At 35.7% G+C, this 24,269-nt stretch overlaps 6 protein-coding genes and 1 long non-coding RNA gene across 10 annotated transcripts in view; 4 read left to right on the top strand and 3 right to left on the bottom strand.

The window, feature by feature from the left end:
* The window catches only part of P5cs (Delta[1]-pyrroline-5-carboxylate synthase), a 52,634-nt gene extending 49,018 nt beyond the window's left edge, over positions 1-3,616 (top strand). For both annotated transcript variants that reach the window (XM_083083393.1, XM_083083392.1), the window contains 4 exons: positions 138-788; positions 1,441-2,258; positions 2,809-3,099; positions 3,327-3,616. In XM_083083393.1, the coding sequence (XP_082939519.1) occupies positions 138-788; positions 1,441-2,258; positions 2,809-3,099; positions 3,327-3,491 (1,925 nt within the window). In that variant the 3' untranslated portion in view covers positions 3,492-3,616. The remainder of the gene's footprint in view (positions 1-137; positions 789-1,440; positions 2,259-2,808; positions 3,100-3,326) is intronic.
* Positions 3,617-4,483: 867 nt separating this feature from the next.
* On the bottom strand, positions 4,484-7,541 carry U4-u6-60k (U4-U6 small nuclear riboprotein factor 60K). Of its 3 annotated transcripts, none has more exons than XM_083083407.1 (5): positions 7,093-7,541; positions 6,463-7,015; positions 5,985-6,362; positions 5,679-5,892; positions 4,484-5,588 (listed from the first exon to the last, which is right to left on the bottom strand). In XM_083083407.1, the coding sequence occupies exons 2-5, from the start codon at positions 6,995-6,997 to the stop codon at positions 5,135-5,137; spliced, it is 1,581 nt and encodes a 526-aa protein (XP_082939533.1). In that variant the 5' UTR covers positions 6,998-7,015; positions 7,093-7,541; the 3' UTR covers positions 4,484-5,134. The 3 variants fall into 3 exon arrangements, with proteins under 3 accessions (XP_082939533.1, XP_082939532.1, XP_082939530.1); XM_083083406.1 differs by having other exon boundaries at positions 6,463-7,026; XM_083083404.1 differs by having other exon boundaries at positions 6,463-7,183; positions 7,293-7,540.
* Positions 7,542-7,760: 219 nt separating this feature from the next.
* LOC145962361 (histone H2B) lies at positions 7,761-8,746 on the bottom strand. The gene has a single exon (XM_083083425.1). The coding sequence runs from the start codon at positions 8,476-8,478 to the stop codon at positions 8,107-8,109; it is 372 nt and encodes a 123-aa protein (XP_082939551.1). The 5' UTR covers positions 8,479-8,746; the 3' UTR covers positions 7,761-8,106.
* Positions 8,747-9,573: 827 nt separating this feature from the next.
* On the top strand, positions 9,574-10,132 carry LOC145962362 (histone H4). The gene has a single exon (XM_083083426.1). It carries the CDS (start codon positions 9,614-9,616, stop codon positions 9,923-9,925), a length of 312 nt encoding a protein of 103 aa, XP_082939552.1. The 5' UTR covers positions 9,574-9,613; the 3' UTR covers positions 9,926-10,132.
* An 817-nt stretch (positions 10,133-10,949) lies between these two features.
* On the bottom strand, positions 10,950-11,787 carry LOC145962360 (histone H3). The gene has a single exon (XM_083083424.1). It carries the CDS (start codon positions 11,743-11,745, stop codon positions 11,335-11,337), a length of 411 nt encoding a protein of 136 aa, XP_082939550.1. The 5' UTR covers positions 11,746-11,787; the 3' UTR covers positions 10,950-11,334.
* A 3,255-nt stretch (positions 11,788-15,042) lies between these two features.
* LOC145962359 (histone H1) lies at positions 15,043-16,993 on the top strand. The gene has a single exon (XM_083083423.1). The coding sequence runs from the start codon at positions 15,119-15,121 to the stop codon at positions 15,800-15,802; it is 684 nt and encodes a 227-aa protein (XP_082939549.1). The 5' UTR covers positions 15,043-15,118; the 3' UTR covers positions 15,803-16,993.
* A 2,841-nt stretch (positions 16,994-19,834) lies between these two features.
* Positions 19,835-22,933, top strand: LOC145961313 (uncharacterized). The gene is made up of 2 exons (XR_014435613.1): positions 19,835-20,290; positions 22,173-22,933. It is a non-coding gene; the product is annotated as an uncharacterized LOC145961313 (long non-coding RNA).
* Positions 22,934-24,269: the final 1,336 nt, after the last annotated feature.

A 24,269-nucleotide genomic window follows, 5' to 3' on the forward strand; every position in this document is an offset into this window, starting at 1 on the left:
CTCGACGTAGCATCTCCCAGAAGCATCTTTAAATGTATTCCAAAAACGACTCTCGAGTCGCGAGTTCTCTGCTTTTCTCGACATTCTCTCTCGAAGTGAAGTATAAAACTTACGTACTTTGATACTGTATGTTCAAGGAACCATGCTGGAACCCAGAGCGGCCGCTGCGGTGGGTCAATCGGGTCTCATGTCTCTTTACGACGCGATGTTTGCGCAATACGGAGTCAAGATCGCCCAGGTGTTGGTAACCAAACCTGACTTTTACAACGAGGAAACGCGTAAGAACCTCTTCAGCACATTGAGCGAACTCATCAGTCTGAACATCGTGCCGATCATCAACACGAACGATGCGGTATCGCCGCCGCCGGATATTTCGGACGACGAAGTAGCAGGTAGTAGCGGCAGACGAGGTATATCCATCAAGGACAACGATTCCCTGGCGGCGATGCTGGCGGCCGAGATCCAAGCGGACCTGCTAGTTCTCATGACCGACGTCGATGGGATTTACAATCTGCCACCTTGGCAGGACGGCGCGAAGATGCTGCACACCTTCAATTCCGATCATAGAAATACCATCGAATTCGGGGAGAAGTCGAAGGTGGGCACCGGCGGCATGAGCTCCAAGGTCAACGCCGCTCTCTGGGCGATGGATCGCGGCGTCGCGGTGGTCATCTGCAAGGGCACTCAGGAAAGAGCCATTAAGAGCATCATATCCGGCAGAAAAATTGGAACGTTTTTCACGCAAGCCGCCGGCTCGTCTACTCCCGTCGAGGTGATCGCCGAATATGGTATCTTCAATTTCCAAATCTTAAGATTTCGTGATTGTTGGAGAAGATCTTGTAAAATGTATAATACACATGGACAGACAACTTTTGTAACTTTTTCGGTGTTGCATAGTTTTACACAAGTTTTAGTTGCCTGATTTAATTTCTCTTCTTCTCTCTCTCTCTCTCTTCTCTTTCTTCTCTTTCTTTCCACGTTGCGTAATTTATGTTCATATTTTATTAATTTAAGTTTTTTGAATGTGCTTTTATTTCCATAATAATTTATTTTCATAAATGCGCGGTAAGCTATTGAAATGCAATGCTGACTGCATTGAGCGTACATATAATTCTGGAATAAATGTAACCATTACGCCGAATGCACGCTTTGCATATTGCTAATCCTCTTTCGGCGCTGAAAAGTTTCATTTATTCGTTATATGTTTATTCACAATATAAAATATCATTATGACATACGCCATATTTGAGATTTCATGTGTAAAATAAAATCGTAATAATAAAATAAGCAAATAAATAAAAATAAATATTTGAACTGATAAATATTTAAACGCGGGTTAAAAAGCTATAAAAAAAGACCAACCTATTAAGGTACAATTTATTCTCCATCGTTGATAGCGGCTGGAAAATTGCATTCATAAACTCACGAATAAAATTGCAGCTCGCATCGGCAGTAGAGTGTTGCAGGCGTTACGCCCCGAGGAACGTGCCGAATGTATAAGAATTCTGGCGGATTTGTTGGAGTCGAGACAGTCCGATATTCTTGCGGCAAATGCGATGGATCTGGAAGCCGCGAGCAAGAAAAACCTGGCCAAGGCTCTGCTCTCGCGCCTGTCCCTGACGCCGGCGAAGCTGAAGTCTCTGAGCTCTGGTCTGCACAAGATCGCGGAAGATTCGTTGAACAACGTGGGTCGTATTGTGCGTAGGACGAAACTTGCCGAGGGCCTGGAATTGCAGCAGATAACGGTGCCCATCGGTGTGCTGCTGGTGATCTTCGAGTCCAGACCGGATAGCCTACCCCAAGTGGCTGCTTTGGCCATGTCCAGCGCCAACGGACTCCTTCTGAAAGGCGGCAAGGAGGCCGCTAATAGCAACAGGTACCTGATGCAGCTCGTGAAGGAGGCGCTCGCAAAATTCGAAGCCTCCAATGCTATTTCGCTGGTGTCTACGAGGGAGGACGTGAGCGATCTTCTCTCAATGGAGAAACACATTGATCTCATTATACCTCGCGGCAGTTCGGATCTCGTCCGCACGATCCAGGAGCAATCCAAGCATATACCTGTGCTGGGACACGCCGAGGGCATCTGTCATGTTTATGTTGACAAGGACGCGGATCTGACGAAGGCCTTGAGGATCATCAGGGATTCCAAGTGCGATTATCCGGCTGCGTGCAATGCAATGGAGACTTTGCTGATACACGAGGGTCTCATGAGAGGCAACTTCTTTAACGATGTATGCAGCATGCTGCGCAAAGAAGAAGTGAGTGTTTTATATCGTGTAACGAAAGAAAAAAGAATGATAAATATAGCGTTATTTATTTCGGTACATTTAATTTCCAGAGTTCTTAGCTTTTAGCTACTTTAAAAAGAATCTTTTTGATCAGATCAAAAGGATTTGCCGACAGTAACTCTGTAATTTAAAGGAGATTAAGAACTGAGTGTAATGTTTTTTATTTCCTTCCTGTTTCGTGTCACGCTGCTGCAACTTCGCGTTCGTAAGCAAAACTTTTGTCGCGAGACTTTCGTTGGGATGTCGTAAAAAGTCGAAAGTTACGTCGGGTATAACATATATATATTAGCTTTTTCAATACGAAACAGGAAAGATTAAATCTTTTTACGTCTCTCTTGTAAAATATAAATGGAAAAAAATTTTTTACACGCGTTACAGAAATTTCAGTGACACGTATTAATGCATTCTACCAATTTATATCAATTTTAATCCAATTTTTTTCACAAAACGAAATCTTTCAATCGATACTCTTTTCTCGTAATGACGATGAAAACTCGATCGCTTTACATACATCTTTCAGGTGAAAATCAATTCCGGTCCAAAGGTAAGAGAGATATTGACTTTCGGTCCACCTGCTGCCAAAAGCATGCGAACCGAGTATGGCGCACTAGAGTGCACCATAGAGGTAGTCTCCGACATCGATGACGCTATCAACCACATTCATAAATATGGCAGTAGTCATACCGATGTCATTGTTACCGAGGACACTAACACAGCCAAGCATTTCCAGAGGGAAGTGGATAGTGCGTGTGTTTTCCATAATGCCAGCACCAGATTTGCGGACGGTTACAGATTCGGTCTTGGAGCGGAGGTGAGATACTTTCTAACTACGGAAATTTAATTAAATTTTTAATTAAAAAACAAACAATTTTATTATTAATGAATAAAAAGTAATTAAATCGGCTTTATCGCGAGATTTATGATATAGCTTTTGATATAATGAAAAAATGTAATACACATCTTCCGCTCGTGTATACTCGTATACGAGTTGCAAATTATTAATGACATAATTTTTTATCTTATCATATTTCTTTAAAGGTCGGTATTTCGACGGCACGTATCCACGCACGCGGTCCGGTAGGGGTGGATGGTTTATTAACAACGAAATGGATTTTGAAAGGGGATGGACAAACGGTCGCCGATTTTGCTGAAGGAGGCAGTGGAACCTGGCTTCATCAACCCTTACCTTTTACCGAATCATGACTCGCATGCTTTGTTTCGAGATTGCTAGATAATACAAAAAAAACAACTTTTTTAAAATTCTTTGGTCTCTCACAGTAGTCATATCGTGTATATTTTTTTTAGTTCGTGTCGCTTAAAAATTGTTAAAGAGTAACAAATATCTAAACTTTCTAATCTAAGATTTAAGCAATTATTGTTTCACCGGAAGCACATGCAGATTAAGTTATCAAGTATATATTTGTTTAATGCAAAATAATAACAAAAAATATCTTACCAATAATATCAGACATTATAATGGTAACATAAAAAAAAACTAATTTATTTTCTAAAATGTGCTTATATGTAAAATTTTTATACCGCAAGTAAAAACTTGCATAATTTCTCGGTTTTGTTAGAATTTAATCTAGTTATAACAAGAGACACATGACCACAAGAGACTTATGGGAAAAATATGACACACAAATGTTAAAAAATATAAATCAAAACGATAAATCGCATGATCAATTGTAATTAAATCAAATAATGATATTTTTCTATCTAATTATTATATATATTTATATATATAATAATTAGATAGAAAAATATCATTATTATTTTATATTTTTCTATCTAATTATTATATATATTTATATATATAATTAGATAGAAAAATATCATTATATATATATATGATACATATTTAAAAAATCATTATATATATATATGATTTATATATATGATACATATGTATCATATATATCGATTCAAAATTGAAATTTTTATCATCTCGGTCTTATTGAAAAGAATATAAATATGTAATTATAATATCTCTCATTTAGGATAGAAATATAATTATATTAATCTTCCAAGATTATAAATATAATTTTCTCCCTCCGTTCTCCTATATTAATAAGTTAAAAAAATTAAAAATTATTTTCATAAGTAAATATATTTTGTGTCCTAATATCAAAAGACACTTGAATGCAATTTAAAAATGAAGAAAAATAAATTACAATTTCAAAGAGAAATTCTGTCGGTACAACAGTATAAGATCTACAACGAAAGTTCTAAAGGATGCTGTTTCAGAATTACATTGAAAGTTTGTTAATAACATAAGAGCGCGCGAGATCTTCCTCTTTCAGTTCCTGTCTTGAAATGTACTCGACAAACCTCGGCATAAGAGTTCGGATCCTGTAGTTAACATGTTCGTGACTCTTTGTCGAGGATGGTATAAACATCGACGGTGCGCCTATTGAACGGGCAGCTGCCCCAGTTATAAATAACGTCAAAAGTTTATACGCGATTATAAGACCTATTTCACGGAAGACATATTTTTGAAAAGCGCAATACGAGCGTTAATAACATTTCCGACTGTAATTTTAAATATATTACAAATTTAAAAATGAAAAGTATGTTTCTCCAATATAATCAACATATTGTTTTTCGGAGAAATTAATTTTTATTAAAACTATTGTATACAAAATTATATGATTACGTAATACGAATAATGCATAGTGAATTCCATAGAATCGCTATAATTAAATTATAAATGAAACGTGATTTTATTGTGTTTCACATAAGTATATACATACTTTGTTATATTATATAAATAAGGGACGCTGAAGAATAATTTTTATAATATATTTGACATAGTACCTTTTAGAAAAAATATTCTCTCAGTTGGTTTATTCTGGAGCCCATAATTTAAAAGTTCTATCATACGAACTAGTCGCGATAAATTTGTGATCGGGAGACACATCGACAGACATGACTTTTCCGTCGTGACCTGGTAGCACCTTGAGCGGTTGCCATGTCTTATTGGACCAGATTTTGGCTGTGTTGTCGTAAGACGCGGTAACTAAATATTGTCCTTCTATTCTCTGGTATTTTACGTCGGATAACAAGTTGGTATGCGCCGGTATTGTATATATGCAGGTCCTCTTTCGCAAGTCCCATATCTTGCAAGTATTATCCTCACTTGCTGTCGCTATATGAAAACCATTTGACGAGAAATCGACGCCAAAGATGGATGTTAGATGACCTTCCATAAACATTATACATCTACCGGTACGCAAATCCCATACTCTACCGAAAGAATCGAGACTACCTGTAGCGCAAACACTTCCGTCACACTGAAAACTGAGTAAGAATAAAAATATATATTAAAAATCGCGATTGACATAGAGTAAAAATCAATAAAGCCAATCATATATATAAGAAAAGATATACCTAATACAATGTACAGCTCTAGAATGACCTTCTTGATGAAGTACTTCTGCTTGTTGCTCTAAATCCCATAATCGCCAAGATGCGTCGTAGCAACACGTACCAAGAAATCGTCCGGACGGATGAAACGCTATCCTGGAAACTCTATGAGGCTCGTGTCCTTCTACTTCTGCCAATGGTTCTTCGCCAGTGCCACCACTCCACAATTTCACAGTGCCTAATTATAATATTTATATGAATAAAACGAATCTTGAATCTATGAATCTTTTTTATCTGATAATCTTACATAATTTATAACAATATACAGACCATCTGATGCACAAGATGCCAGCACACAAGTCTGTCCTGCATTATCACCTATCACATCTTCGGTTATCGTAGCTTTTGGATGAAAAACAATACAGCCAACATTACAAATATGTCCTTTTAAAGTGCGCAACAAAGTACAGTCAGGTACAGACCATAATTTGCACAAGCCTGACCATGATGCGGTAGCAAGAATTTTTGAATTAGGGCTAAACTGACAAAAGGAGATGGGTCTCGTATCCCCAATTTGAGAGCAATAAATAGTTAATGCTTGCAACTTCTTCAAAAGTTCTTGTCTTTTCGCTGTTCGAGTCGCAGTTGGTAATTCTAGATCTTGTCTCGCCTCGTTCAATCGCACTTTTGCTCTGGGCAATGAATATGCTGTAAACATATACAAATTGCATAATATTTGCAGTATCTATGAGTAATATAAATTTACATATCTCTATTGTTTTTTAGAGAGAATTAAATCAAGACTCACTTGCTATCCATGATCGTGCAATTCGCAAAGATTCTGGGCCCTCGTGATACCAAGTTGTTTCCGTATCCTTTTCAACCGTATGAAGCGGTTTCTCTTCTTCTTCGTGCTTCTTCTTTATAGCGTCTTCCCCTACACTGGCTAATAATTCTCTCAATCTTGTTCTTCTATCTGCAGGGCCTTCGCCAAACAGACAAATTGGTTCACCCAATTGTCTCAAGTGTTTCTTTACCTCGGAATCATCGGTGGAAACGTTAATCTGTCTGGCCTTTTTCCTACGTTCGAATTCTTCCAGTAATGCCTGGCGATCTTTGGACATTTCATCCTCGAGTTCCATATACTCGTTTGAGATGTGCACATTGCCGACCAAGTTGGAAGCATTGGTGATATCATTCGCGTTTGTGGCATCCTTCTCTTCGTCCGCAGCTTCGACAGCAACTTGCAAAGCTGCGAGTCGGGCGCGTTCCGCCTCTTCCAGCGAGCCATAATGAACGGTCTTCTGTTTCTTCACGTAAACCAGATCCTCGTCGTCGGACATTTTTAGGTTAAGAATAACCTACGAGCCTTCTGTTTTCAGATATTACTATTGTACAAATACCGTTAAATAGTAAAATCAAGATTTTGATTTCTTACATGCGATGGAACATCAGGAAAAATAAGGAAGTTGATTGAATTGTACTATGACGAGAGAAATATTCTTGCACCCCCATAAAAAGCACAAGTGCTAAACACAAAAACATAACCTCTGAAGCATGTATTTTACTACACGCTGCTAATATTTTATGTACACGTATTATCGCGATTTGATCAATTAAAGTTGGAATTATATTTACAGTATTTATACATCATATACTTTGTATATAAGAATATTTCACGATTTCTTTGAAAAATATACACATGGCACACATCACTGTCAATCCCGCTATTTACTCCATAATATCGATCGATTTCTATCGAAGGTATTTTCGTTTATGAATCGAAGAGAGACCTCTATGAATGAATATATTTGAAGAATGATAGAAACATTGATAGGAATTTTCACCAACTTATTGAAAATTATAAATAAATTTCTGGATGAAAAAAATCGAACTTCTCCTCTTACTATAATATGTATGTGTATTTCAAATCATTAATCATTCTCTTTGCTTTGCATATTAAATGTCTTCAGGATATTAAAATTTATATTTAATAATTTTTTAATAATTTAAATTTAATGTTTATTAATTTTTTTTAAATTACGTACAAAAAGATGCACGTGTTTGTAAGTATATCTAAAATTTTCTAATTATCTAGCACTCATCTATTCATTTTTAGATATTTTTCTGTGTAGTAATAGTTTAAAAAATGTAATTTCCTATTTTATAATTGATATTTAGAATCTGCAGATCAGAGAATTAACTTCATTATTTAAACAGTAAATAAAGATTCTCTCAAAAATAACAAGAAGTAATAAAGCTCTCTATAAAATCCATCGAAATATTAAAAGCATTTATAATTTTATATATAATTATATATTAGTAACACATATAATTATTATAAATTAGATTAATCTTAACATTCTAGCAAACTGAAAGAATCACGATACGATACGAGAACTTTCAACGTTAATTATTGGTGGCCCTGAAAAGGGCCGTTTCCGTAATTTGTTCACTTTGAACTGGTGTACTTGGTGACCGCCTTCGTTCCTTCACTGACGGCGTGCTTGGCCAACTCGCCGGGCAGCAGAAGTCTTACAGCAGTTTGGATCTCGCGAGATGTAATCGTGGATCGCTTGTTGTAATGAGCCAATCGCGACGCTTCGGCCGCAATGCGCTCGAAGACATCGTTAACAAAACTGTTCATGATGCTCATGGCTTTGCTGGAGATTCCAGTGTCGGGATGAACCTGCTTCAACACCTTGTAAATGTAGATAGCATAGCTCTCCTTCCTCTTCCTTTTCTTCTTCTTATCAGTCTTGCTGATATTCTTCTGCGCCTTTCCGGCCTTTTTCACCGCCTTACCACTGGCTTTCGGTGGCATGATCGATTTCTCGTAGATCTGTATCAAAGCGAGCTCAGAGACAGAATGATTTGGCGAAGAGCTTCCACGCGAGTTTATATAGTGACAAGCGGTAGCGCGAGCGCACCAATCACGTGCGAGCGGCAGTGGCTCCTACCACGCTACAGCGCCATTGGTCGACACTCGTGCCGCTGGATGATGCGCGTTGTGTCGCTATAAAATTCTTTTCCTCATCGAGTAGAATTATAGAGAATATCATTTCAATTGCACTTATTGATGTATTATAAAATCAGTGAAATTTTATCTCATTAAATATGATAGATGTCAAACAATAGCTATTAAATTTCTTGGAGATTCTATAAGAGAAAGTCTAGTATCGCTGCTCCACATCGATTAATGCAATGTTAGTTAATATAATTAAATTTACGCCAACATTCCTGTTTGTATAATTTATCACGCGAGCACAGTTTTAAGGAGCTCTAGGAAAAATCAGACTTATAAATAAACATATAAATCATGACATATATAAAACATGTCATGGATACGCACCGTATAATATATGTTAGGTCAGCAATTTTTGTTTTCCGCACTTCATTTTTTTCTTCATATTTACAAAGCTTATCAAAATCAAATAAGCATGCATTTTACGCTTATAATTAATGAATGTTCTGCTTTTACTTTAAATATAAATATGCATTTCATGCTTACAATTAGTGGATTTTCTTTTTTTATTTATTACTTTTTTCCTCAAAATAAGTAGCTTTAATAATTCTTCAATTAATAAGTATAAAGATGTAATGTACATCTTTATATGTATCGCAATTTTCATCTTAGATTTATTCTTTTTAATTGAACTTGCATTTCTTATATTCTTTTTAAATTTTTAACACATACATCTATCATTCTATTCCATTCAATTGAATTAAAAAGAAAACTTATTGGCTGACTCAATATTGTATATAAAAAAATAATTCTTTATCGCGCGCCTAGTAATGTACGTTAGACCAAGAAACAAGAGGAACGCTCTGATTGGTCGGTGTCGACGTGGTGGGGAGAGGCTGGATCCGTTCGCTATAAAAGGGCGCTCTGCGATGCCTTCCCCGTCATTCGATCTGTTTTCTCGTCTGTAGACACTGATCGTACTTAGAAGCTCAAGATGACTGGTCGCGGAAAGGGAGGAAAGGGATTGGGAAAAGGAGGTGCGAAGCGACATAGGAAGGTTCTTCGTGATAACATCCAGGGTATCACCAAGCCGGCTATTCGTCGTCTGGCGCGACGTGGCGGTGTGAAGCGTATTTCCGGCTTGATTTACGAGGAAACTCGCGGTGTGTTGAAGGTGTTCCTCGAAAACGTCATCCGCGATGCTGTCACCTATACTGAACACGCCAAGAGGAAGACGGTAACTGCCATGGATGTCGTATACGCCCTGAAACGCCAAGGCAGAACTCTGTACGGTTTCGGCGGTTAAAGAAATTGTGGATTTCTACAAATACCAATCGGCCCTTTTCAGGGCCACAAATGACTTGAACGTTCGGTTTAATTCCTGTTCGCTACATATTTTTCCTATTGCAAGATCTTTTATGATTTATGACTAGAATTATTACACCTGTGACATCGATATTAAAAGAGCCAATCATTTATGTATACATATAGAGTAAAATTCAATAGACTGCAATGTATTTCAATTCATTTTTATATGCATATCCAATATATTCAAATTTGCAATTTATTGTAGAATGATATTGCATCTCCAATCGAACGTAAAATACAAGATACATTTGAACGATTTCAATATAGAAATTCTTAACTTTTTGTGCTTAATAATGAAAGATAAATATTCCTTTTTATATTTAGACATTAATTTTTAAATTCACAAAACTTATTTTTCTCTTGTAAAAATAGCTATTTTTAATATTGCTACTGTTATTAAGCATGCTAACTTAATAAAAAATTTTGAATTTGTAACTAATCAATCGATAAATACACATACATATTGTAATACATTTGAGATTAAAATATATCTAAATAGTATATTCATGTATGTTCATGCAACGAATGCTAAAATATGTTGAAATATTTCGCATAGAAAAATTAAATGATTCAGAATTTCTATGAATAATACTATAGATTATAAAGGTTAGGAGCGAATATGACTACAGATAAAACAATCAGCTGGCGGTCAATTAACGATGCGATATGTAGTTATCTTATATTTATCAAAATGCAAAATTAGAATTAAATATGAAAATGTTTAATACGTAATAAAAATATAACTTTAATCAGTGTAATTAAAACCAGGATTTTTATAATCAATATCATATAACTTGTAAAATGTGTTATATATAAATTGCACATTTCAGAGTATATATTGACATTAAAGAACAAAGAAATTATTATATTTAAAAATGTCAATCATTTATATTCATGTACGTAATCATTTGTAATCATGATACGTAAAAACAATTTGTTTTAAATAAAATTGTATTGAGTAACTTAAAAAAACAAATCCAGAAATAAAGTTGTACATTAACGTAAAAATATCATTCTGCATTAAAATCGATTTTAGATTTGAATCGAATACTTTTTAAAAGCAAACGGAAAAAAAGATTGAAAATATATCAGATGTATTTTTAATTTAAAATCTCCCATGAAATCCTCTCGTATTAATTTCAATTTTATTGAATTTTGTATGAATTTAATATTTCATAAAGGTTTCAAAAGCTTATTTTAAAAGGTTCTTAACATTAAAAATTCAAGCTAATAAAATACAGCAAAGATAAATATTCATGAAACAGGAGGAATGTTTAAGCGAAACTGAGATATAATCCTTCGAATAATTCATTGGTGGCCCTGAAAAGGGCCGGTGTTGTGGAATCCTTAAGCTCGCTCTCCACGAATGCGACGTGCCAGTTGGATGTCTTTAGGCATAATAGTGACTCGCTTGGCGTGAATAGCGCACAGGTTAGTGTCTTCGAATAGACCGACGAGATAAGCCTCGCTGGCCTCCTGCAACGCCATAACAGCGGAGCTCTGGAAACGGAGATCCGTCTTAAAGTCCTGCGCAATCTCACGAACAAGACGCTGGAACGGCAATTTACGGATGAGCAGCTCGGTGCTCTTCTGGTAGCGACGAATCTCACGAAGGGCTACAGTACCGGGCCTGTAGCGATGAGGTTTCTTCACGCCACCCGTGGCAGGCGCACTCTTACGCGCCGCCTTGGTCGCCAATTGCTTTCGCGGGGCTTTGCCTCCGGTAGATTTGCGAGCAGTCTGCTTCGTACGAGCCATTACGCAAGTCGAAAAGTACCAGGTATCGATACGATGGTCGGTAGAAAAGTGCAGGCGAGCAGCTTTCCGCCTGCTTTTATAGACCCAGCGGACGGACAACTCGACGGTGATTGGTCGCAGCTCCAGTGGTGGGGAGAAACGAACGCGGCGTTTTCTGCGAGCTCAATCAGTACTAAGGATGCTGCTCTATCATATGCTTCGAAGAGGATCCTTTACGTAGCGTGTAGCGTACGATATAGGAAATGCCTTGCTTTTCCATCTCATATGTCAAAATTGTAAATTATTATAAATGTAGATTAAAAAGTCTGCTTCAAAAGTATGACACATACGGAAAAAGGATAGCACATTTAATTTATGCAATGTACATATATATTTGCTTGCAATCTTAATATACTTATTAAAGTCCTAACAACTAATGATCTCGATGCGAGAGAATTGATTTCAATTAAAATCGAAATTTCATTTGAACATTGCGTTATTCGAATATAATGCGCATGATTCAAGTTCCAAGAAGTTTGAACGATAAATGCGATCATGTATTTAATATGGCTGAAGTTACAGTTAATAAGTTCTCAAGTGATGTCCTCATCTGATATGTAAAAATATTGTAATTTAATTCAATTTATGGCAAATATTATTTCATGTAATACTGGCTAAACTAGCCTTCTCGAAGTGAAATATAACTGCAATTCTTGACACAAAAACATTAAATAAAGTTTTAATATTAAAGATGTATAAATATCAAAAAACAAATGTCACATTTAATGTCAAATGAGGAGTCGAGTGAGGAAAGACAGTACGCATCTGAAATGACGTTTTCTAGTAACTGTGAATGTAAAATATTTTTTATTAAAAATTGACTATTGTAGAAGTTATGCAACGAAATATTTTATTCTGTACACATCATATATTCTATACACAAAACATATATTTATTATTATTAGTTTTATAAAAATAGTATTAAAAGAATATGCATAAGTTATTTTTCAATGCCTACTCAAGTTTTATTTATTCGCTCATTAAAATTCCTATACATTTAAATATAGAACTTTCCTTATGATTGTGAAATGTCATGCATATTTCTTAAAAGCTATTGCTCACTTTTATTTATTTTTCACGAAATCCAGTTAATCATATGGAAATTGGAAAGAAATAATATTCCATATGACATCTCACTATAGTGTCTCTATAGTCGAAAGAAAATATCGACCAATATGTTATTGCGTACTTAGAATATATAAGTGGTGTACTATTAAAGTATATTTTTAGACGCATACTTTTCAAGAGACTATAAATACCTCATATTAAAAATCGTCTCTCTTTGTAATTGCATAGTATACTCTAAGAAATTAGCATTAATGGTCATCATATATATATATATATATATATATATATATATATATATATATATATATGTATATATATTATTTTTCAAGAGATTATAGAACTATTTTAGCCGTACAAGCTAACCTACAAAAAGAAAATCAATAAATTATAGCTTTTAATTTTATATTATTTTATTTTCGAAACTATGATTTTTTTTCTCGATCAAGTATTTATTTATTATATTTATATGTCATCTATATTTTGTCTGCATCAACAGTTCTTTTTTAAATATGTATGTACCAAATATAACTCGTAAAGTTTTAGAAATGCCACATGGCAGTTATTTAACTTTTGCGAAGTTTGATTTTGCAAATAATGTAGATAAATTAAATATATTATAATAATGATATATATAATAAAAAAAATTACATATATGTAATTTTTTTACGTTTGGATATTAATTGAAACATTGAGAGCAAAGAGAAATAGATAAAATTGGATAGTGGCACAGAAACCTCGTTATTCCCAAAATTATATTATCTGTCAAATAAAGAGGACGTATTATTCCAGACAGACAAAAAATATTAGGACAAAGATAGCGTAGTAAAGATAAGGATTTAGGTGGAGTGCTTTCTTTTAGAACGGATTTTCCAAGTTTTATGATAAGGTTTAAATTATTCATAAATAAATATAAAGCATCGCACACCTTAGGTTAAGTGCGTACCACTATGAGTCTTTCGTTGACTTTAAAGCAGAGACAGCTTTCAAGCGACATGCATTATTTGTGCGTATCGAGAGATTAATTAAATTTTCACCGTAGAAACAATGAAAGAGTACGCTTTCAAATAGAGGGAGGTATCCGTAAAACACTATCTTGCAAATGTTAAATTAATGACTGACAGACAAAGAAACATTCGACTAACGACCTATAGATAAGACTAAAACGTTGTTTCGAATCCAGATGAGAGATAATATTTTTTATTTTCAGTTTTATCGACGGATTTTATGAACAAGAATCTAATTACAAATGATCGAGGTCGGTAGTTTCAGGTAAAAAATTCCGTCGTTCATGAAAGCGAGAATTTTTCAATCGCAGTTCGAATTACACGTGCTCCTGGTGACGCAGATCGCGAATCAGAAGTGAATTCTGTCGTTAATTTCAATCCAGATTTCGGAATTTGAAGAGAACGGCTAAATTATGATCGTTCGTGCTTTATCGAGTGTTATTTTACATTAACACGACTGTCTACAATTATTTCGTTATCTCGTCTCGGAGGGTTTATTACAGCAACGTTAAACTGCACGGATGCAATCGACGCCTTACAAGAGATCGTCTCGCGGATACCTAGTTTTTTCGAGGAAATTTCACGATTATGCATATAATACTACAACGTAACGATATCCGCCCTCCTCCCAATCGATAATGACATTTTACACTATTCCATAAAATTGTCTGCAAATGTACTTTGTAATCGGTATTCACATTGTGTTGCGTTAACGCTTGTATTCTGCCACCCACGAAAGTTGGAATATTCAGCGTGAATCTGGTACCTCGTCCCAAGTAGACACTCGCGATCGGTTAGCACAGCTATCACGACGTTTCGTGAACCGCATAAACGCGCCGTGTATCGATAATTTAATTGTTTATTAACTTATTTGGCGAGTTGAATCGACTCTCCCGAATGGATCAGCCGGTCGGGTCGCACGGAACCGCGGAAAAATCGATATGCATCGCGCGGAAGCCCGTTGAAATGCGTACGAAACGAAACTAGCTACTCGCTTCTACGATTCCGGACGTCGACCGAACGACCTTCATTGTACAAAATATTGTTTAAACAAGCAACAATTACCGGCCGCTCTTTCATTCCCAGCGGCATGTTACTCGCAACATTGGGAGGGACTCTCTCCATGGTCCGCGCTCACAGTACAAGTAGCGCGACGAACGGCAGTTCGTGAATAGCGTCATCTGTGAGCGTCTAGAACGAAAGTTTATATTTGTACTCTTCGTCTGCGAACGTTGCACAATATCTCTTGCATATCTATCGCCATGGAGGATAAGAACGCATCCGGTAATACCGCGGCCGTGGAAAATACAGCCACGGCTCCAGCAGCTAAGAAAGCCGCCAAATCCAAGGCGAAGACTCAGCGTCCCAAGTCGACGCATCCGCCGACCGCGGAGATGGTTACGGCCGCTATCAAGGAGCTGAAAGATCGCAAGGGCTCGTCCGTGTTGGCCATCAAGAAGTACATCGTCTCGACTTACAAGGTCGACGGCGAGAAGTTCGCTCCCTTCATCAAGAGATACCTGAAGGCGGCTGTCACATCCGGCGCGGTGGTGCAGACCAAAGGGAAGGGCGCATCGGGCTCGTTCAAGCTCGCGACCGCCAAGCCCAGTCCGAAGAGTAAGGTGGTGAAGCGCGTCGTCAAGGAACGTAGCACGACCGCCAAGAAGACTCCCGAGAAGAAGGTCGCGAAGAAGGCGCCCCCGACGAAAAAAGCGACCGAGGCTAAAAAGGCTGCCGAGAAGAAGCCGGTGCCGCCGAAGAAGACCGCCAAAACAGCGGCGGCGAAGAAGGTCGAAGCCGCGGCGAAACAAAAGTCCGCCGCTCAGACTAAGAATCTGTCCAAGACCAAGAAGGCAACCAAAGCCCCGGCTGCCAAGACAAAGACGCCTAAGCCGAAAACCACCAAGGCGGCGGCTACCAAGAGTGCTAAGGCGACGAAGAAATAATTTTCTGATACTGCTTTCTGCTTCCGCTACGAAACTGGCCCTTTTCAGGGCCCCAAACGATCATACGTTGAAACAAGTCGCACGTTATTATACCTTCATTTTTCCTTTCCTCAGAACCAAATTAAGAAAATCAAATATATTTTAATTTAATAATTTATTTTTTTTTTATAGAAAAATATATCAATTACTATTTTATGAAAATGAAATTTCATCAATTAATAATTAAAATTATATTAATTATCTAGTCATGTGGATTTAAAAAAAGAATCAAAATTAATAATTTTAAATTATAAACTAGCTTCAAGATAAACAACTTTTCCAGTCAAGTATAATATTTGCAAAGCATAGAAATTTATTTTCAGCTGAATCAAAACTGATCAAAAAGCCTTAAAGAAATACGCGTTTTTAAATTTCGATCAAACTTCGCTTTTAAATGATGCATAAATTAGATGTTTAATTACATTTATGAAATTGATTTATGATGGTTTCCCAGTATTTTAGGTATTATTTAGATCTCTAATCTTCGAGATGTCGGATAGCCAAGTATTCAAGTAATCGTGAATAATTCACATGTTCAAACTAGTCGATTATCTGATATCGCCGGCTATATAGTATCTACGTAATAACTATAATATCACGTATCTGATTAACTTATTTACACAAATACACGGAGAAAGTGTCTTAATTGACATTATTGCATTTTATGATCTTATACGTTACATACATATTTGCTTTTTGTATCTTATTCTGTCATATTTCTAGACGCTTATATAAATATTTTATTTATTAAAGGAATGCGAATTTAATTAATGTTTCGATATAAATAAATAAAAATTGAAAAAACTTGCAAATATTCGAATATCGCGATAGCAGTATTTTTTTATAATTATCTTAAAGCCTTTCGGCAGTAATAGAAAAATATTTCCTTGAAATTCTTTCGGGATTGTGTTCGGCTAGACACATGTAAATCACGAATACAATGTTGGAATCAAATAGTAATACGCGGATAGTTTTCTCTTTTAAATTGGTTCCTTCTCATCACTCATGTCAATAACTCACCAAGAAAGCTTAAAAAGTAAACTGCACACGCAATATATATCGTCAAATGCAATAAGTGGCAGATTTAACGAGCGGTTTTATACGAGACGAGTAAAAAAGTAGCGAAAGTAATAAACAAAATATCATGTAGCACATCATCTTTTTCAAGAAGAGACTAAACGACTGTAAACGACAAATAGCTTCTCAAGATTCTTATAGTTCGCTTTTCAAAGCCTATAGATTTGGGTAAAATAAGATTTTTAACTTGCATTTTTTTATGGACCAAATTAAGATCAGAAAGACCTGGAATTAGTCATTAAAAATGTCTATGTTAGTCTTATATTCCTGTCAGCTTCTGTTTTTTCCTATAGTACTAGAGATCAAACTTCTATATTGTACGTTCTAAAAACATTATAAAATTATCCAAACAATATTTAAGATTTCCTTGCACAGTTTAGGTTAGCTAACTCGAATGTTGAATCTTGCTGATTAATCATGGTTTGTTTTTTTTCTAGATTATTGATCTATAAGATAGTCGTAGAAAAAAATTGAACTTAACCCAAGTTGTTATAACTAAATGATAGTTTATGTTAATTGACATATTGCGTTTCTTCTCTTTTTGTTTTGTAAACAATACAAGTATCAGGAAATTTCAGAGATACTATAAGTAAGTGCAATCACGGATGATATAGATGATTAAATAATATCTTAATAAATCGAGACGCAACTTTTTTTAGATATTTTTGAAATGCAATTTGCATTTCTAAAAAATCGAGTTATACATAACATATGCCACATTATACAGTAATTATATTTTATCAGCATGTCGGTAAAATCGTTTCTTATAGTAAACAGCTGATCAGCTGATAAAGAATGTAAGAGAGAAAAAGCGAGCGACAGATGGATGTAAAAAAATATTTGATTAAAAATTTAATCCGAGATGTATTAGAATAGATAAGTATAAGTAATGTCAGCCTTATCATATGATTCATATATTTGAATGATGAATTTAGTCATCGCGACGATTGGTGCAAGTGTCAATAACGTTGCATCGTGATTGTACCGATACTTTTACCATTGTAACTTGCACATTTTCGTACAGAGGACAGTGTAGTCAATGAGAAACTGAAATGCATCGATAACACGGATTCTGCAGAACCTACAGTTTACTTTGCACTACTCTCGTGACACGAAGTAAGCTTATCATGATTAATGAATGAACGGATCAATGAATCGTGAGAGAGCATCCTAGCAAACATCATCAAGACTGATGTGAAACGTAGTCAGATGGATAATGCTTTTTGAAAATAAATTCAAATTAATTTATCGATTGATTCATGCATATCAATTGATTAATTATTGTTTTATGAAAATTTCGTGGATTTAAATTTCCTTTGATAAGAAGAGAGAAAAAGAAAAAAAAAAGAGAAGATTTTTATAAAATTTATTTTATACTGTTAATGTTGTTTCTCGTGTATATACATATATGAGACAAAAACTTACATTAATTAACTTGATATATTGTTCTCAACATATTTATTTTACTTTACAGACTCGGTCGTGTCGTATATTTTTATCTAGTCAGTTATATCTTTTTAGAATAAATTCTTTAATCTATTTAATTTATCGTAATTTATTTACTCTCTTTTTATAGAAGAAAAAAGAGTATATATGTATTCTTTTTCTCTCCCTCTGTAAAAAGAGAGAGAGAGTAAATAAATTAAATTACGATAAATTAAACAAAGAACCGAGCCTGTAAAGTGAAAGAAATATATCGAGAAGACATGGAGTGAGAGAGAAGAGAGACGCAGTGTCGTTCCTAAGACAATAAAATCGCCGAAAATATGACTCGTGGATGTTTTTGCTAAGACTTTCATATGCCATCTGTACATTACACATAGTCGCGAATCTGACATATACCATTGCCAAAACCATGTACTTTCAATTATTATGCGTTTCTTCAACAAATAAGTAAAGTCATATCCGAAGGTCATCTTTGTACAAGAACAACGAACCTTGATTGCTGGAGAAGCGGACCATTTAAATCTGATGCATTTATTGCGTATCTCGAAATGCATAAATCGCGCACGTGCTTTCCATCGCGTGTCTATTCGCGTCTTTTACTGCTAAATATCAGGTATTGTCGGATAAAACACACATGTTATTGGTTTCTTCTGACATATTTTTTCTCGGCATTTTCCCTGCGCCAATCATTACCTGTTGGCATTTCATCAAGCGATGATTACGCTTATAGTATTTATCTTACAATTAGCCTTATCTTCGAATGTGATGCTCGCGTGTGCATAAAGGTGCGAATCAAAGTGTGTCGTAAGATTAAAAACAATCATGCCATAAATGGATTGTGCAATTTCCAATTTTTTTACATTCCTCCGATCTAGAATATTCTCTTATAAACTTGGCGGATAAATGTAATGCTTGGAATCAGACATCTTTAGATAGGTAATTTTTAGAAACGAGAGCACGATGTGTGTATTTACACGCATCTCCTTTACATTAAACGATTTTCTAATAAATGCTGCCCAGAAAGCTGCATCACCTAATCTTCATCTAGATGCATTATATAATTTTCTTTTTCCCCTTTCTCATATATATTTTATAATATTTTATATTTATAAATATTTATTATATTTATTATATTTATAAATATTTTATAAATGTAAAAGATAAAAATTTTATTTCTCTCTTTCTGGAGAATCAAAAATTTGACATAGACACAAATCCGAATGGATCTTGATTGCAATTACTCCTTTATATTTTTTCTCTCCCCCGGCGTTATTAGAAATAATTAATCGCATTTTTAAACGAGAAAAAAAAAATAAAAAATCAATGAAATTTTCTGCTCGTTACGGGATATCAAACACATGTTTCTTTGTTCACGAGCGCGTGTCAATCTACGTCGCTCTAAATGCCGCATTCCTTGCCAGCTGGCCGGGCTCTTTGTTCGCGTTTTCGTTGAGCAAGAGAGCCGAAGGAACGGGCGCGCGGAAACCCGTCAATGCCATCGGGTTGACGCACACGTGTGTAAGTAACCGGGTGACTTAACGCGGCGACCGTCCCGGTTATTACACGCCGCCGACGGTCTTAAAGGAACCGAAGGAAAGGGAAAGTCCGCTCGGAGAGACCGACCGCGAACTTTAACGCTCTCAGTCCACGTAAAGCGAGCGCGCGTCTGCCCGCGTCGCGCGCGGACAGGCCAAGTCAGCTGTGATTCGCGAGGTAAAATTAAAAAAAAAAAAAAGACGGAGTGCGTGCGTGCGTATGCCAAGGAATTACCGACGATACGCGGCTCCAGAGTGTCCATGTCCAGCTCGTTTTCGCGTCAGCGAAGATGCGTCGCGACAGGAGAAGATAAAACGGTTCATCTCGACAGGTTCTGATGACACGATGCAGCCTGCTACGAGTGTCGCGAAGACGTCGTGACAGCGGAAGGTATGGAGGTGTGCGAAATCGCACTTGTCGCACTGCTGACACATTTAACGTTGCATCCCGACGCTGGTTGATTCCCCTAAAGTTAATTGCAATTTCTTTCTTTACCTCAATTATGGCTGATTCTGCGGGGAAAAAAGGTTTCCTGAGTAAAAAATTGAATTTGACAATGTTGCTAAGCATGTCCAGATTCTTTCTAAATATATCTGTCTTTATTTGCATGTGTGTTTTCGATTTACGAATATTATCTGCATGGATTGTCACGAATAAATATAGATTTGTCATGTCTGTGCGATTGTTCCGCGTGAAATTATATCATTTCTAATTTCCGCCAGGTACGCATACAATCTTATGACAGGCTCGAGGCAAGTAAAAGGCGATTTGACGTAACCGCTTGATGGCAGAAAGAATGTTACTCCATATCTATGACGTAATATTTATAAACACGCTTCTTCGCAGAAAATATTTACAGATACATGCGGATATATTATATTTTTTTTCATTTTGTTTGATACAATTAATATTATGTACAATTAATAATATGTTTAATACAATTTTATGATAGATAATGCAATAATAAATAATACAATGACTATATATAAAGTACAGAGAGCAATGTCTTTCTTACCTAATCTCGTCGGAAAAATGTAAATTATCAGATAGATGAAATAATACCTGAATACGTTGATAAACGCTCCAGTTTTTCTAAAGAGGTGGCGGGTTTACGTAAATTCACGATTAACCAGTCTGCATAAGGTGCAGGGTACTTATCTCGTTACGCTTGATCATTGACATTACGTTACCCATTTATATTGCGTTATATGATGACGCTGCGTGGAATACTAGTATTATACAGCTCTTATGCAATCGTGAAAATTTCACTTTTCTCGATGCAATACGTCGAGTCAAGCGCCATGCGAGCGACCATTCTTGTAATATTGCGCGCGTACATCATAGAGATTGGAATCATTTTTTACATCCAATGTGTTTTCCATTCTCCTCGTTCCACTTTCTCTCTCTCTCTCTTTCTTTCAACGTAGTTTTGCCTTCTTCGATATCACGTTGTTACGCAAGTTTGCACAACGTTATTATCGAGCTGAATCTACTACTATTTTTGATACAAGGACAATATCGTGTAGTTTCGACAGAATAAGAGAGGAAAAGAAAGGAATATGGAGGTCGTACAAACTCGAGGAAAGAGCAAATCTTTCTCACGAATTCATTGAATTAATTAGGAACATTGTACGATAGCTCTTCGAGGCGCATTAATATTGTTGACTTACCTATTTGACATTCGTTGCTGGGTTTTTTATATTTGAGATGAAAAAATTAAAGAACAGTGGAATATATCAATAAATGATTATATATTACATTTTGTTTGAAAAAGATATTGGTGATGCAATTTCAGAATTTCAGCATTTTTAAACATTTTATTAAGTGACTTTAGCACGTTGCTGTTATATAATTATTACAATTTTGTTGCATAATTAACAGTCGAAGTAGTGCATCCTCAGGATTGATGTAATCGTGGCATGTCATTTTCTGCTACTGTTTAATTAGACAACTTGTAATGTTACCAATTTATGCAACAATGTTTGCCGAACAAAATTTGCATTACAAATGTGCACAGACCCGTTTTAATTAATTATCGCTTTAATGATATGAAGATGTAAACATTCGGCAAACGAATTATGTAACGCATCACGCATCGAGTTATTTATACATTTATGTTGGAATTCATATGTATGATTATAGCAACGAAAGATGAGGTTTCAAGGAGCGATGTTACGTTTTCCTTAAATTTATTCGAGTTCTCGATTACCCCTTTTTTACAGTATCTATCATCGAAAAGACTATTAAAGAAATTGTTTCTGTGTATTTTCAGGCCGCGCATCACACGGAACAACCTACCGACCATGATCCGGAAGTGTTTCACCTTCTTAAAATCAGATATCCCGAAACACTCGCGAGAGTGTCTCGCTCCCTACTCGTGTTCTCATACGTTTGATCTCTTGACCGGCGGAGGATCATAATGCTAGAGCCGATTCTGGGAACATTGTCGATTTGGTGGTTGGTGGTGTACGCCAACATTCTACTGCTACTGTCGCCCTTGGTGCTGCTGATGATCGTCTTCCTCCCCAATTTCCCGATTCTGCTGCTGCGGAGAATCTGTTACATACCAATCGAGTCGATCTGACCAAGATCAATCGATATCACATCGTATCATCGCAGCTTCACATTTATAATACAATCTATTTTTTATATATATACTATCACGTACAATAATATGGTTGAGAAAAATCAAATTAAATTAAGTAATTTCGAGTGGTTTAGATTTAAGTCGTTCATTTTTAAGCATGAAAAAAATGTATAATTGCTAATTATTATGATTAAAAATTTTCACGACGCATGTTACTGTATCGCTGATACGGATCAAGTGTCTTCGCTTATTATTGCGATATGTTAATATGTTGATATGTTAATATATAGACACATATCATTATTGTAATGCATTTGTTGAGCTGCGAATAATGCAAAGTGCATCATCTCTATGCGCTGGACCAGTGAATCTATCATTTCCACGTGTATATGCTGATGCTCAGATGTATCAATTTATCCAACTATAATACGATCACTGAATTCGAATGAGAGCTGCTCTTTTTTTGCCCTACCTGCCGAATATGCGCGCGTGGAATTCTGAATTTTTTTATTGTACGCGATTTACGCAAAAATTCTTTCGCAATCGTCGGCGTTTTGTCGTTCGCCTTTCGCATATTTATACGACACACGGTAAATACGTAACGGAATATATTCATTATATACAAACGAGAGAAATCACAATTGCGGAATTTTACACGTACACATACACATAAGTATTTGATCAAAAGTGTTTTAACCAGAAATTTCAATTTCGTTTGCGAGCATAAAATTATATTGTATGAAGCTGCAATGCAATAAATTAGCATTTAAATGCTATGCCGAGAAAGAGAGAGAGAGTAATAATTTTTTATATCTTTAAATGTCAATTTATATATCTTACACTATACGCATACATTTTTGTACCTTGTATCAAAAACAAGCAATTAAATATTCGTAGTTGGAAGGCGAAATAAGAAATATCAAGGTGAACCACCCTGCTTTCCTGGCGAGATCAATGCATTTTATTATCGATTATTGATGAATTTATAAGTGGTAGAATACGAGAATGTCAGCCGGAAAGGCGGGTGATTAATATGTGTCACCTTGTTCTCCAATTGAACGCTTTGTCGATAGGATAATAAGTCGGATCCGCGAGTCAGAAATTGATATAGTCTATATAACTCTGATTTTTTTGCTTATATATGCGTACATTTAATTGATAGTGATCGATTGATAAATTCTATACTATTTGATTGGGTGATTAATATGTGTCACCTGGTTCCCCAAGTGAACGCTTTGTCGATAGGATAATAAGTCGGATCCGCGTGTCAGAAATTGATATAGTCTATATAATACTCTTATTTTTTTTTGCTTGCACATGCGTACATTTAATTGATAGTGATCGATTGATAAATTCTATATTATTTGACATTACATAAATATATCTTATCCATATATGTAATACTATTATAATCGTGATGTCTATTAGATTATAACTTTGAAAATTTTATTCGTGTGATACGTAATGATATAAAAAAATTGGATTCTACTCTTCCTGTAATTTTTAGTGTAACGCGATACATTCGAAATCAAAAGTATTAGATAATAAGACACACGCTATAATTACACGACTAATTGACAATATTATATAAGAGTACTATGCCTACTCTTTAAGTATCGAATCATCCGCGCGTGTCTCTATAATTTCAAAGGTGACACGCGACTTTCCTAGACGCACTTATCCTTCCAAAGAGATCGTGATCGCGATGGTTCGATGCACTCGGTGCACCGTCGAAGGAGACGCGTTGCAAACCGTTGTCCTTCTACAGTTCTACCGGTGATA

The sequence above is a fragment of the Camponotus vicinus genome, unplaced genomic scaffold (assembly GCF_025532165.1).
Source record: "Camponotus vicinus isolate PSW18456_S1 unplaced genomic scaffold, iyCamVici1.0 SCAF_11, whole genome shotgun sequence".
Classification (NCBI taxonomy): domain Eukaryota; kingdom Metazoa; phylum Arthropoda; class Insecta; order Hymenoptera; family Formicidae; genus Camponotus; species Camponotus vicinus.

Bases quoted from the DNA above. Each gene is read 5' to 3' on its own strand.
- U4-u6-60k (XM_083083407.1), bottom strand. From the start codon at position 6,997: ATGTCCGACGACGAGGATCTGGTTTACGTGAAGAAACAGAAGACCGTT. The intron at 6,363-6,462 runs GTGAGTCTTGAT...ATATGTTTACAG, and splicing joins TGCACGATCATGGATAGCAA to CATATTCATTGCCCAGAGCA. The intron at 5,589-5,678 runs GTATATCTTTTC...ATTCTTACTCAG, and splicing joins AGAGCTGTACATTGTATTAG to TTTTCAGTGTGACGGAAGTG.
- LOC145962361 (XM_083083425.1), bottom strand. From the start codon at position 8,478: ATGCCACCGAAAGCCAGTGGTAAGGCGGTGAAAAAGGCCGGAAAGGCG.
- LOC145962362 (XM_083083426.1), top strand. From the start codon at position 9,614: ATGACTGGTCGCGGAAAGGGAGGAAAGGGATTGGGAAAAGGAGGTGCG.
- LOC145962360 (XM_083083424.1), bottom strand. From the start codon at position 11,745: ATGGCTCGTACGAAGCAGACTGCTCGCAAATCTACCGGAGGCAAAGCC.
- LOC145962359 (XM_083083423.1), top strand. From the start codon at position 15,119: ATGGAGGATAAGAACGCATCCGGTAATACCGCGGCCGTGGAAAATACA.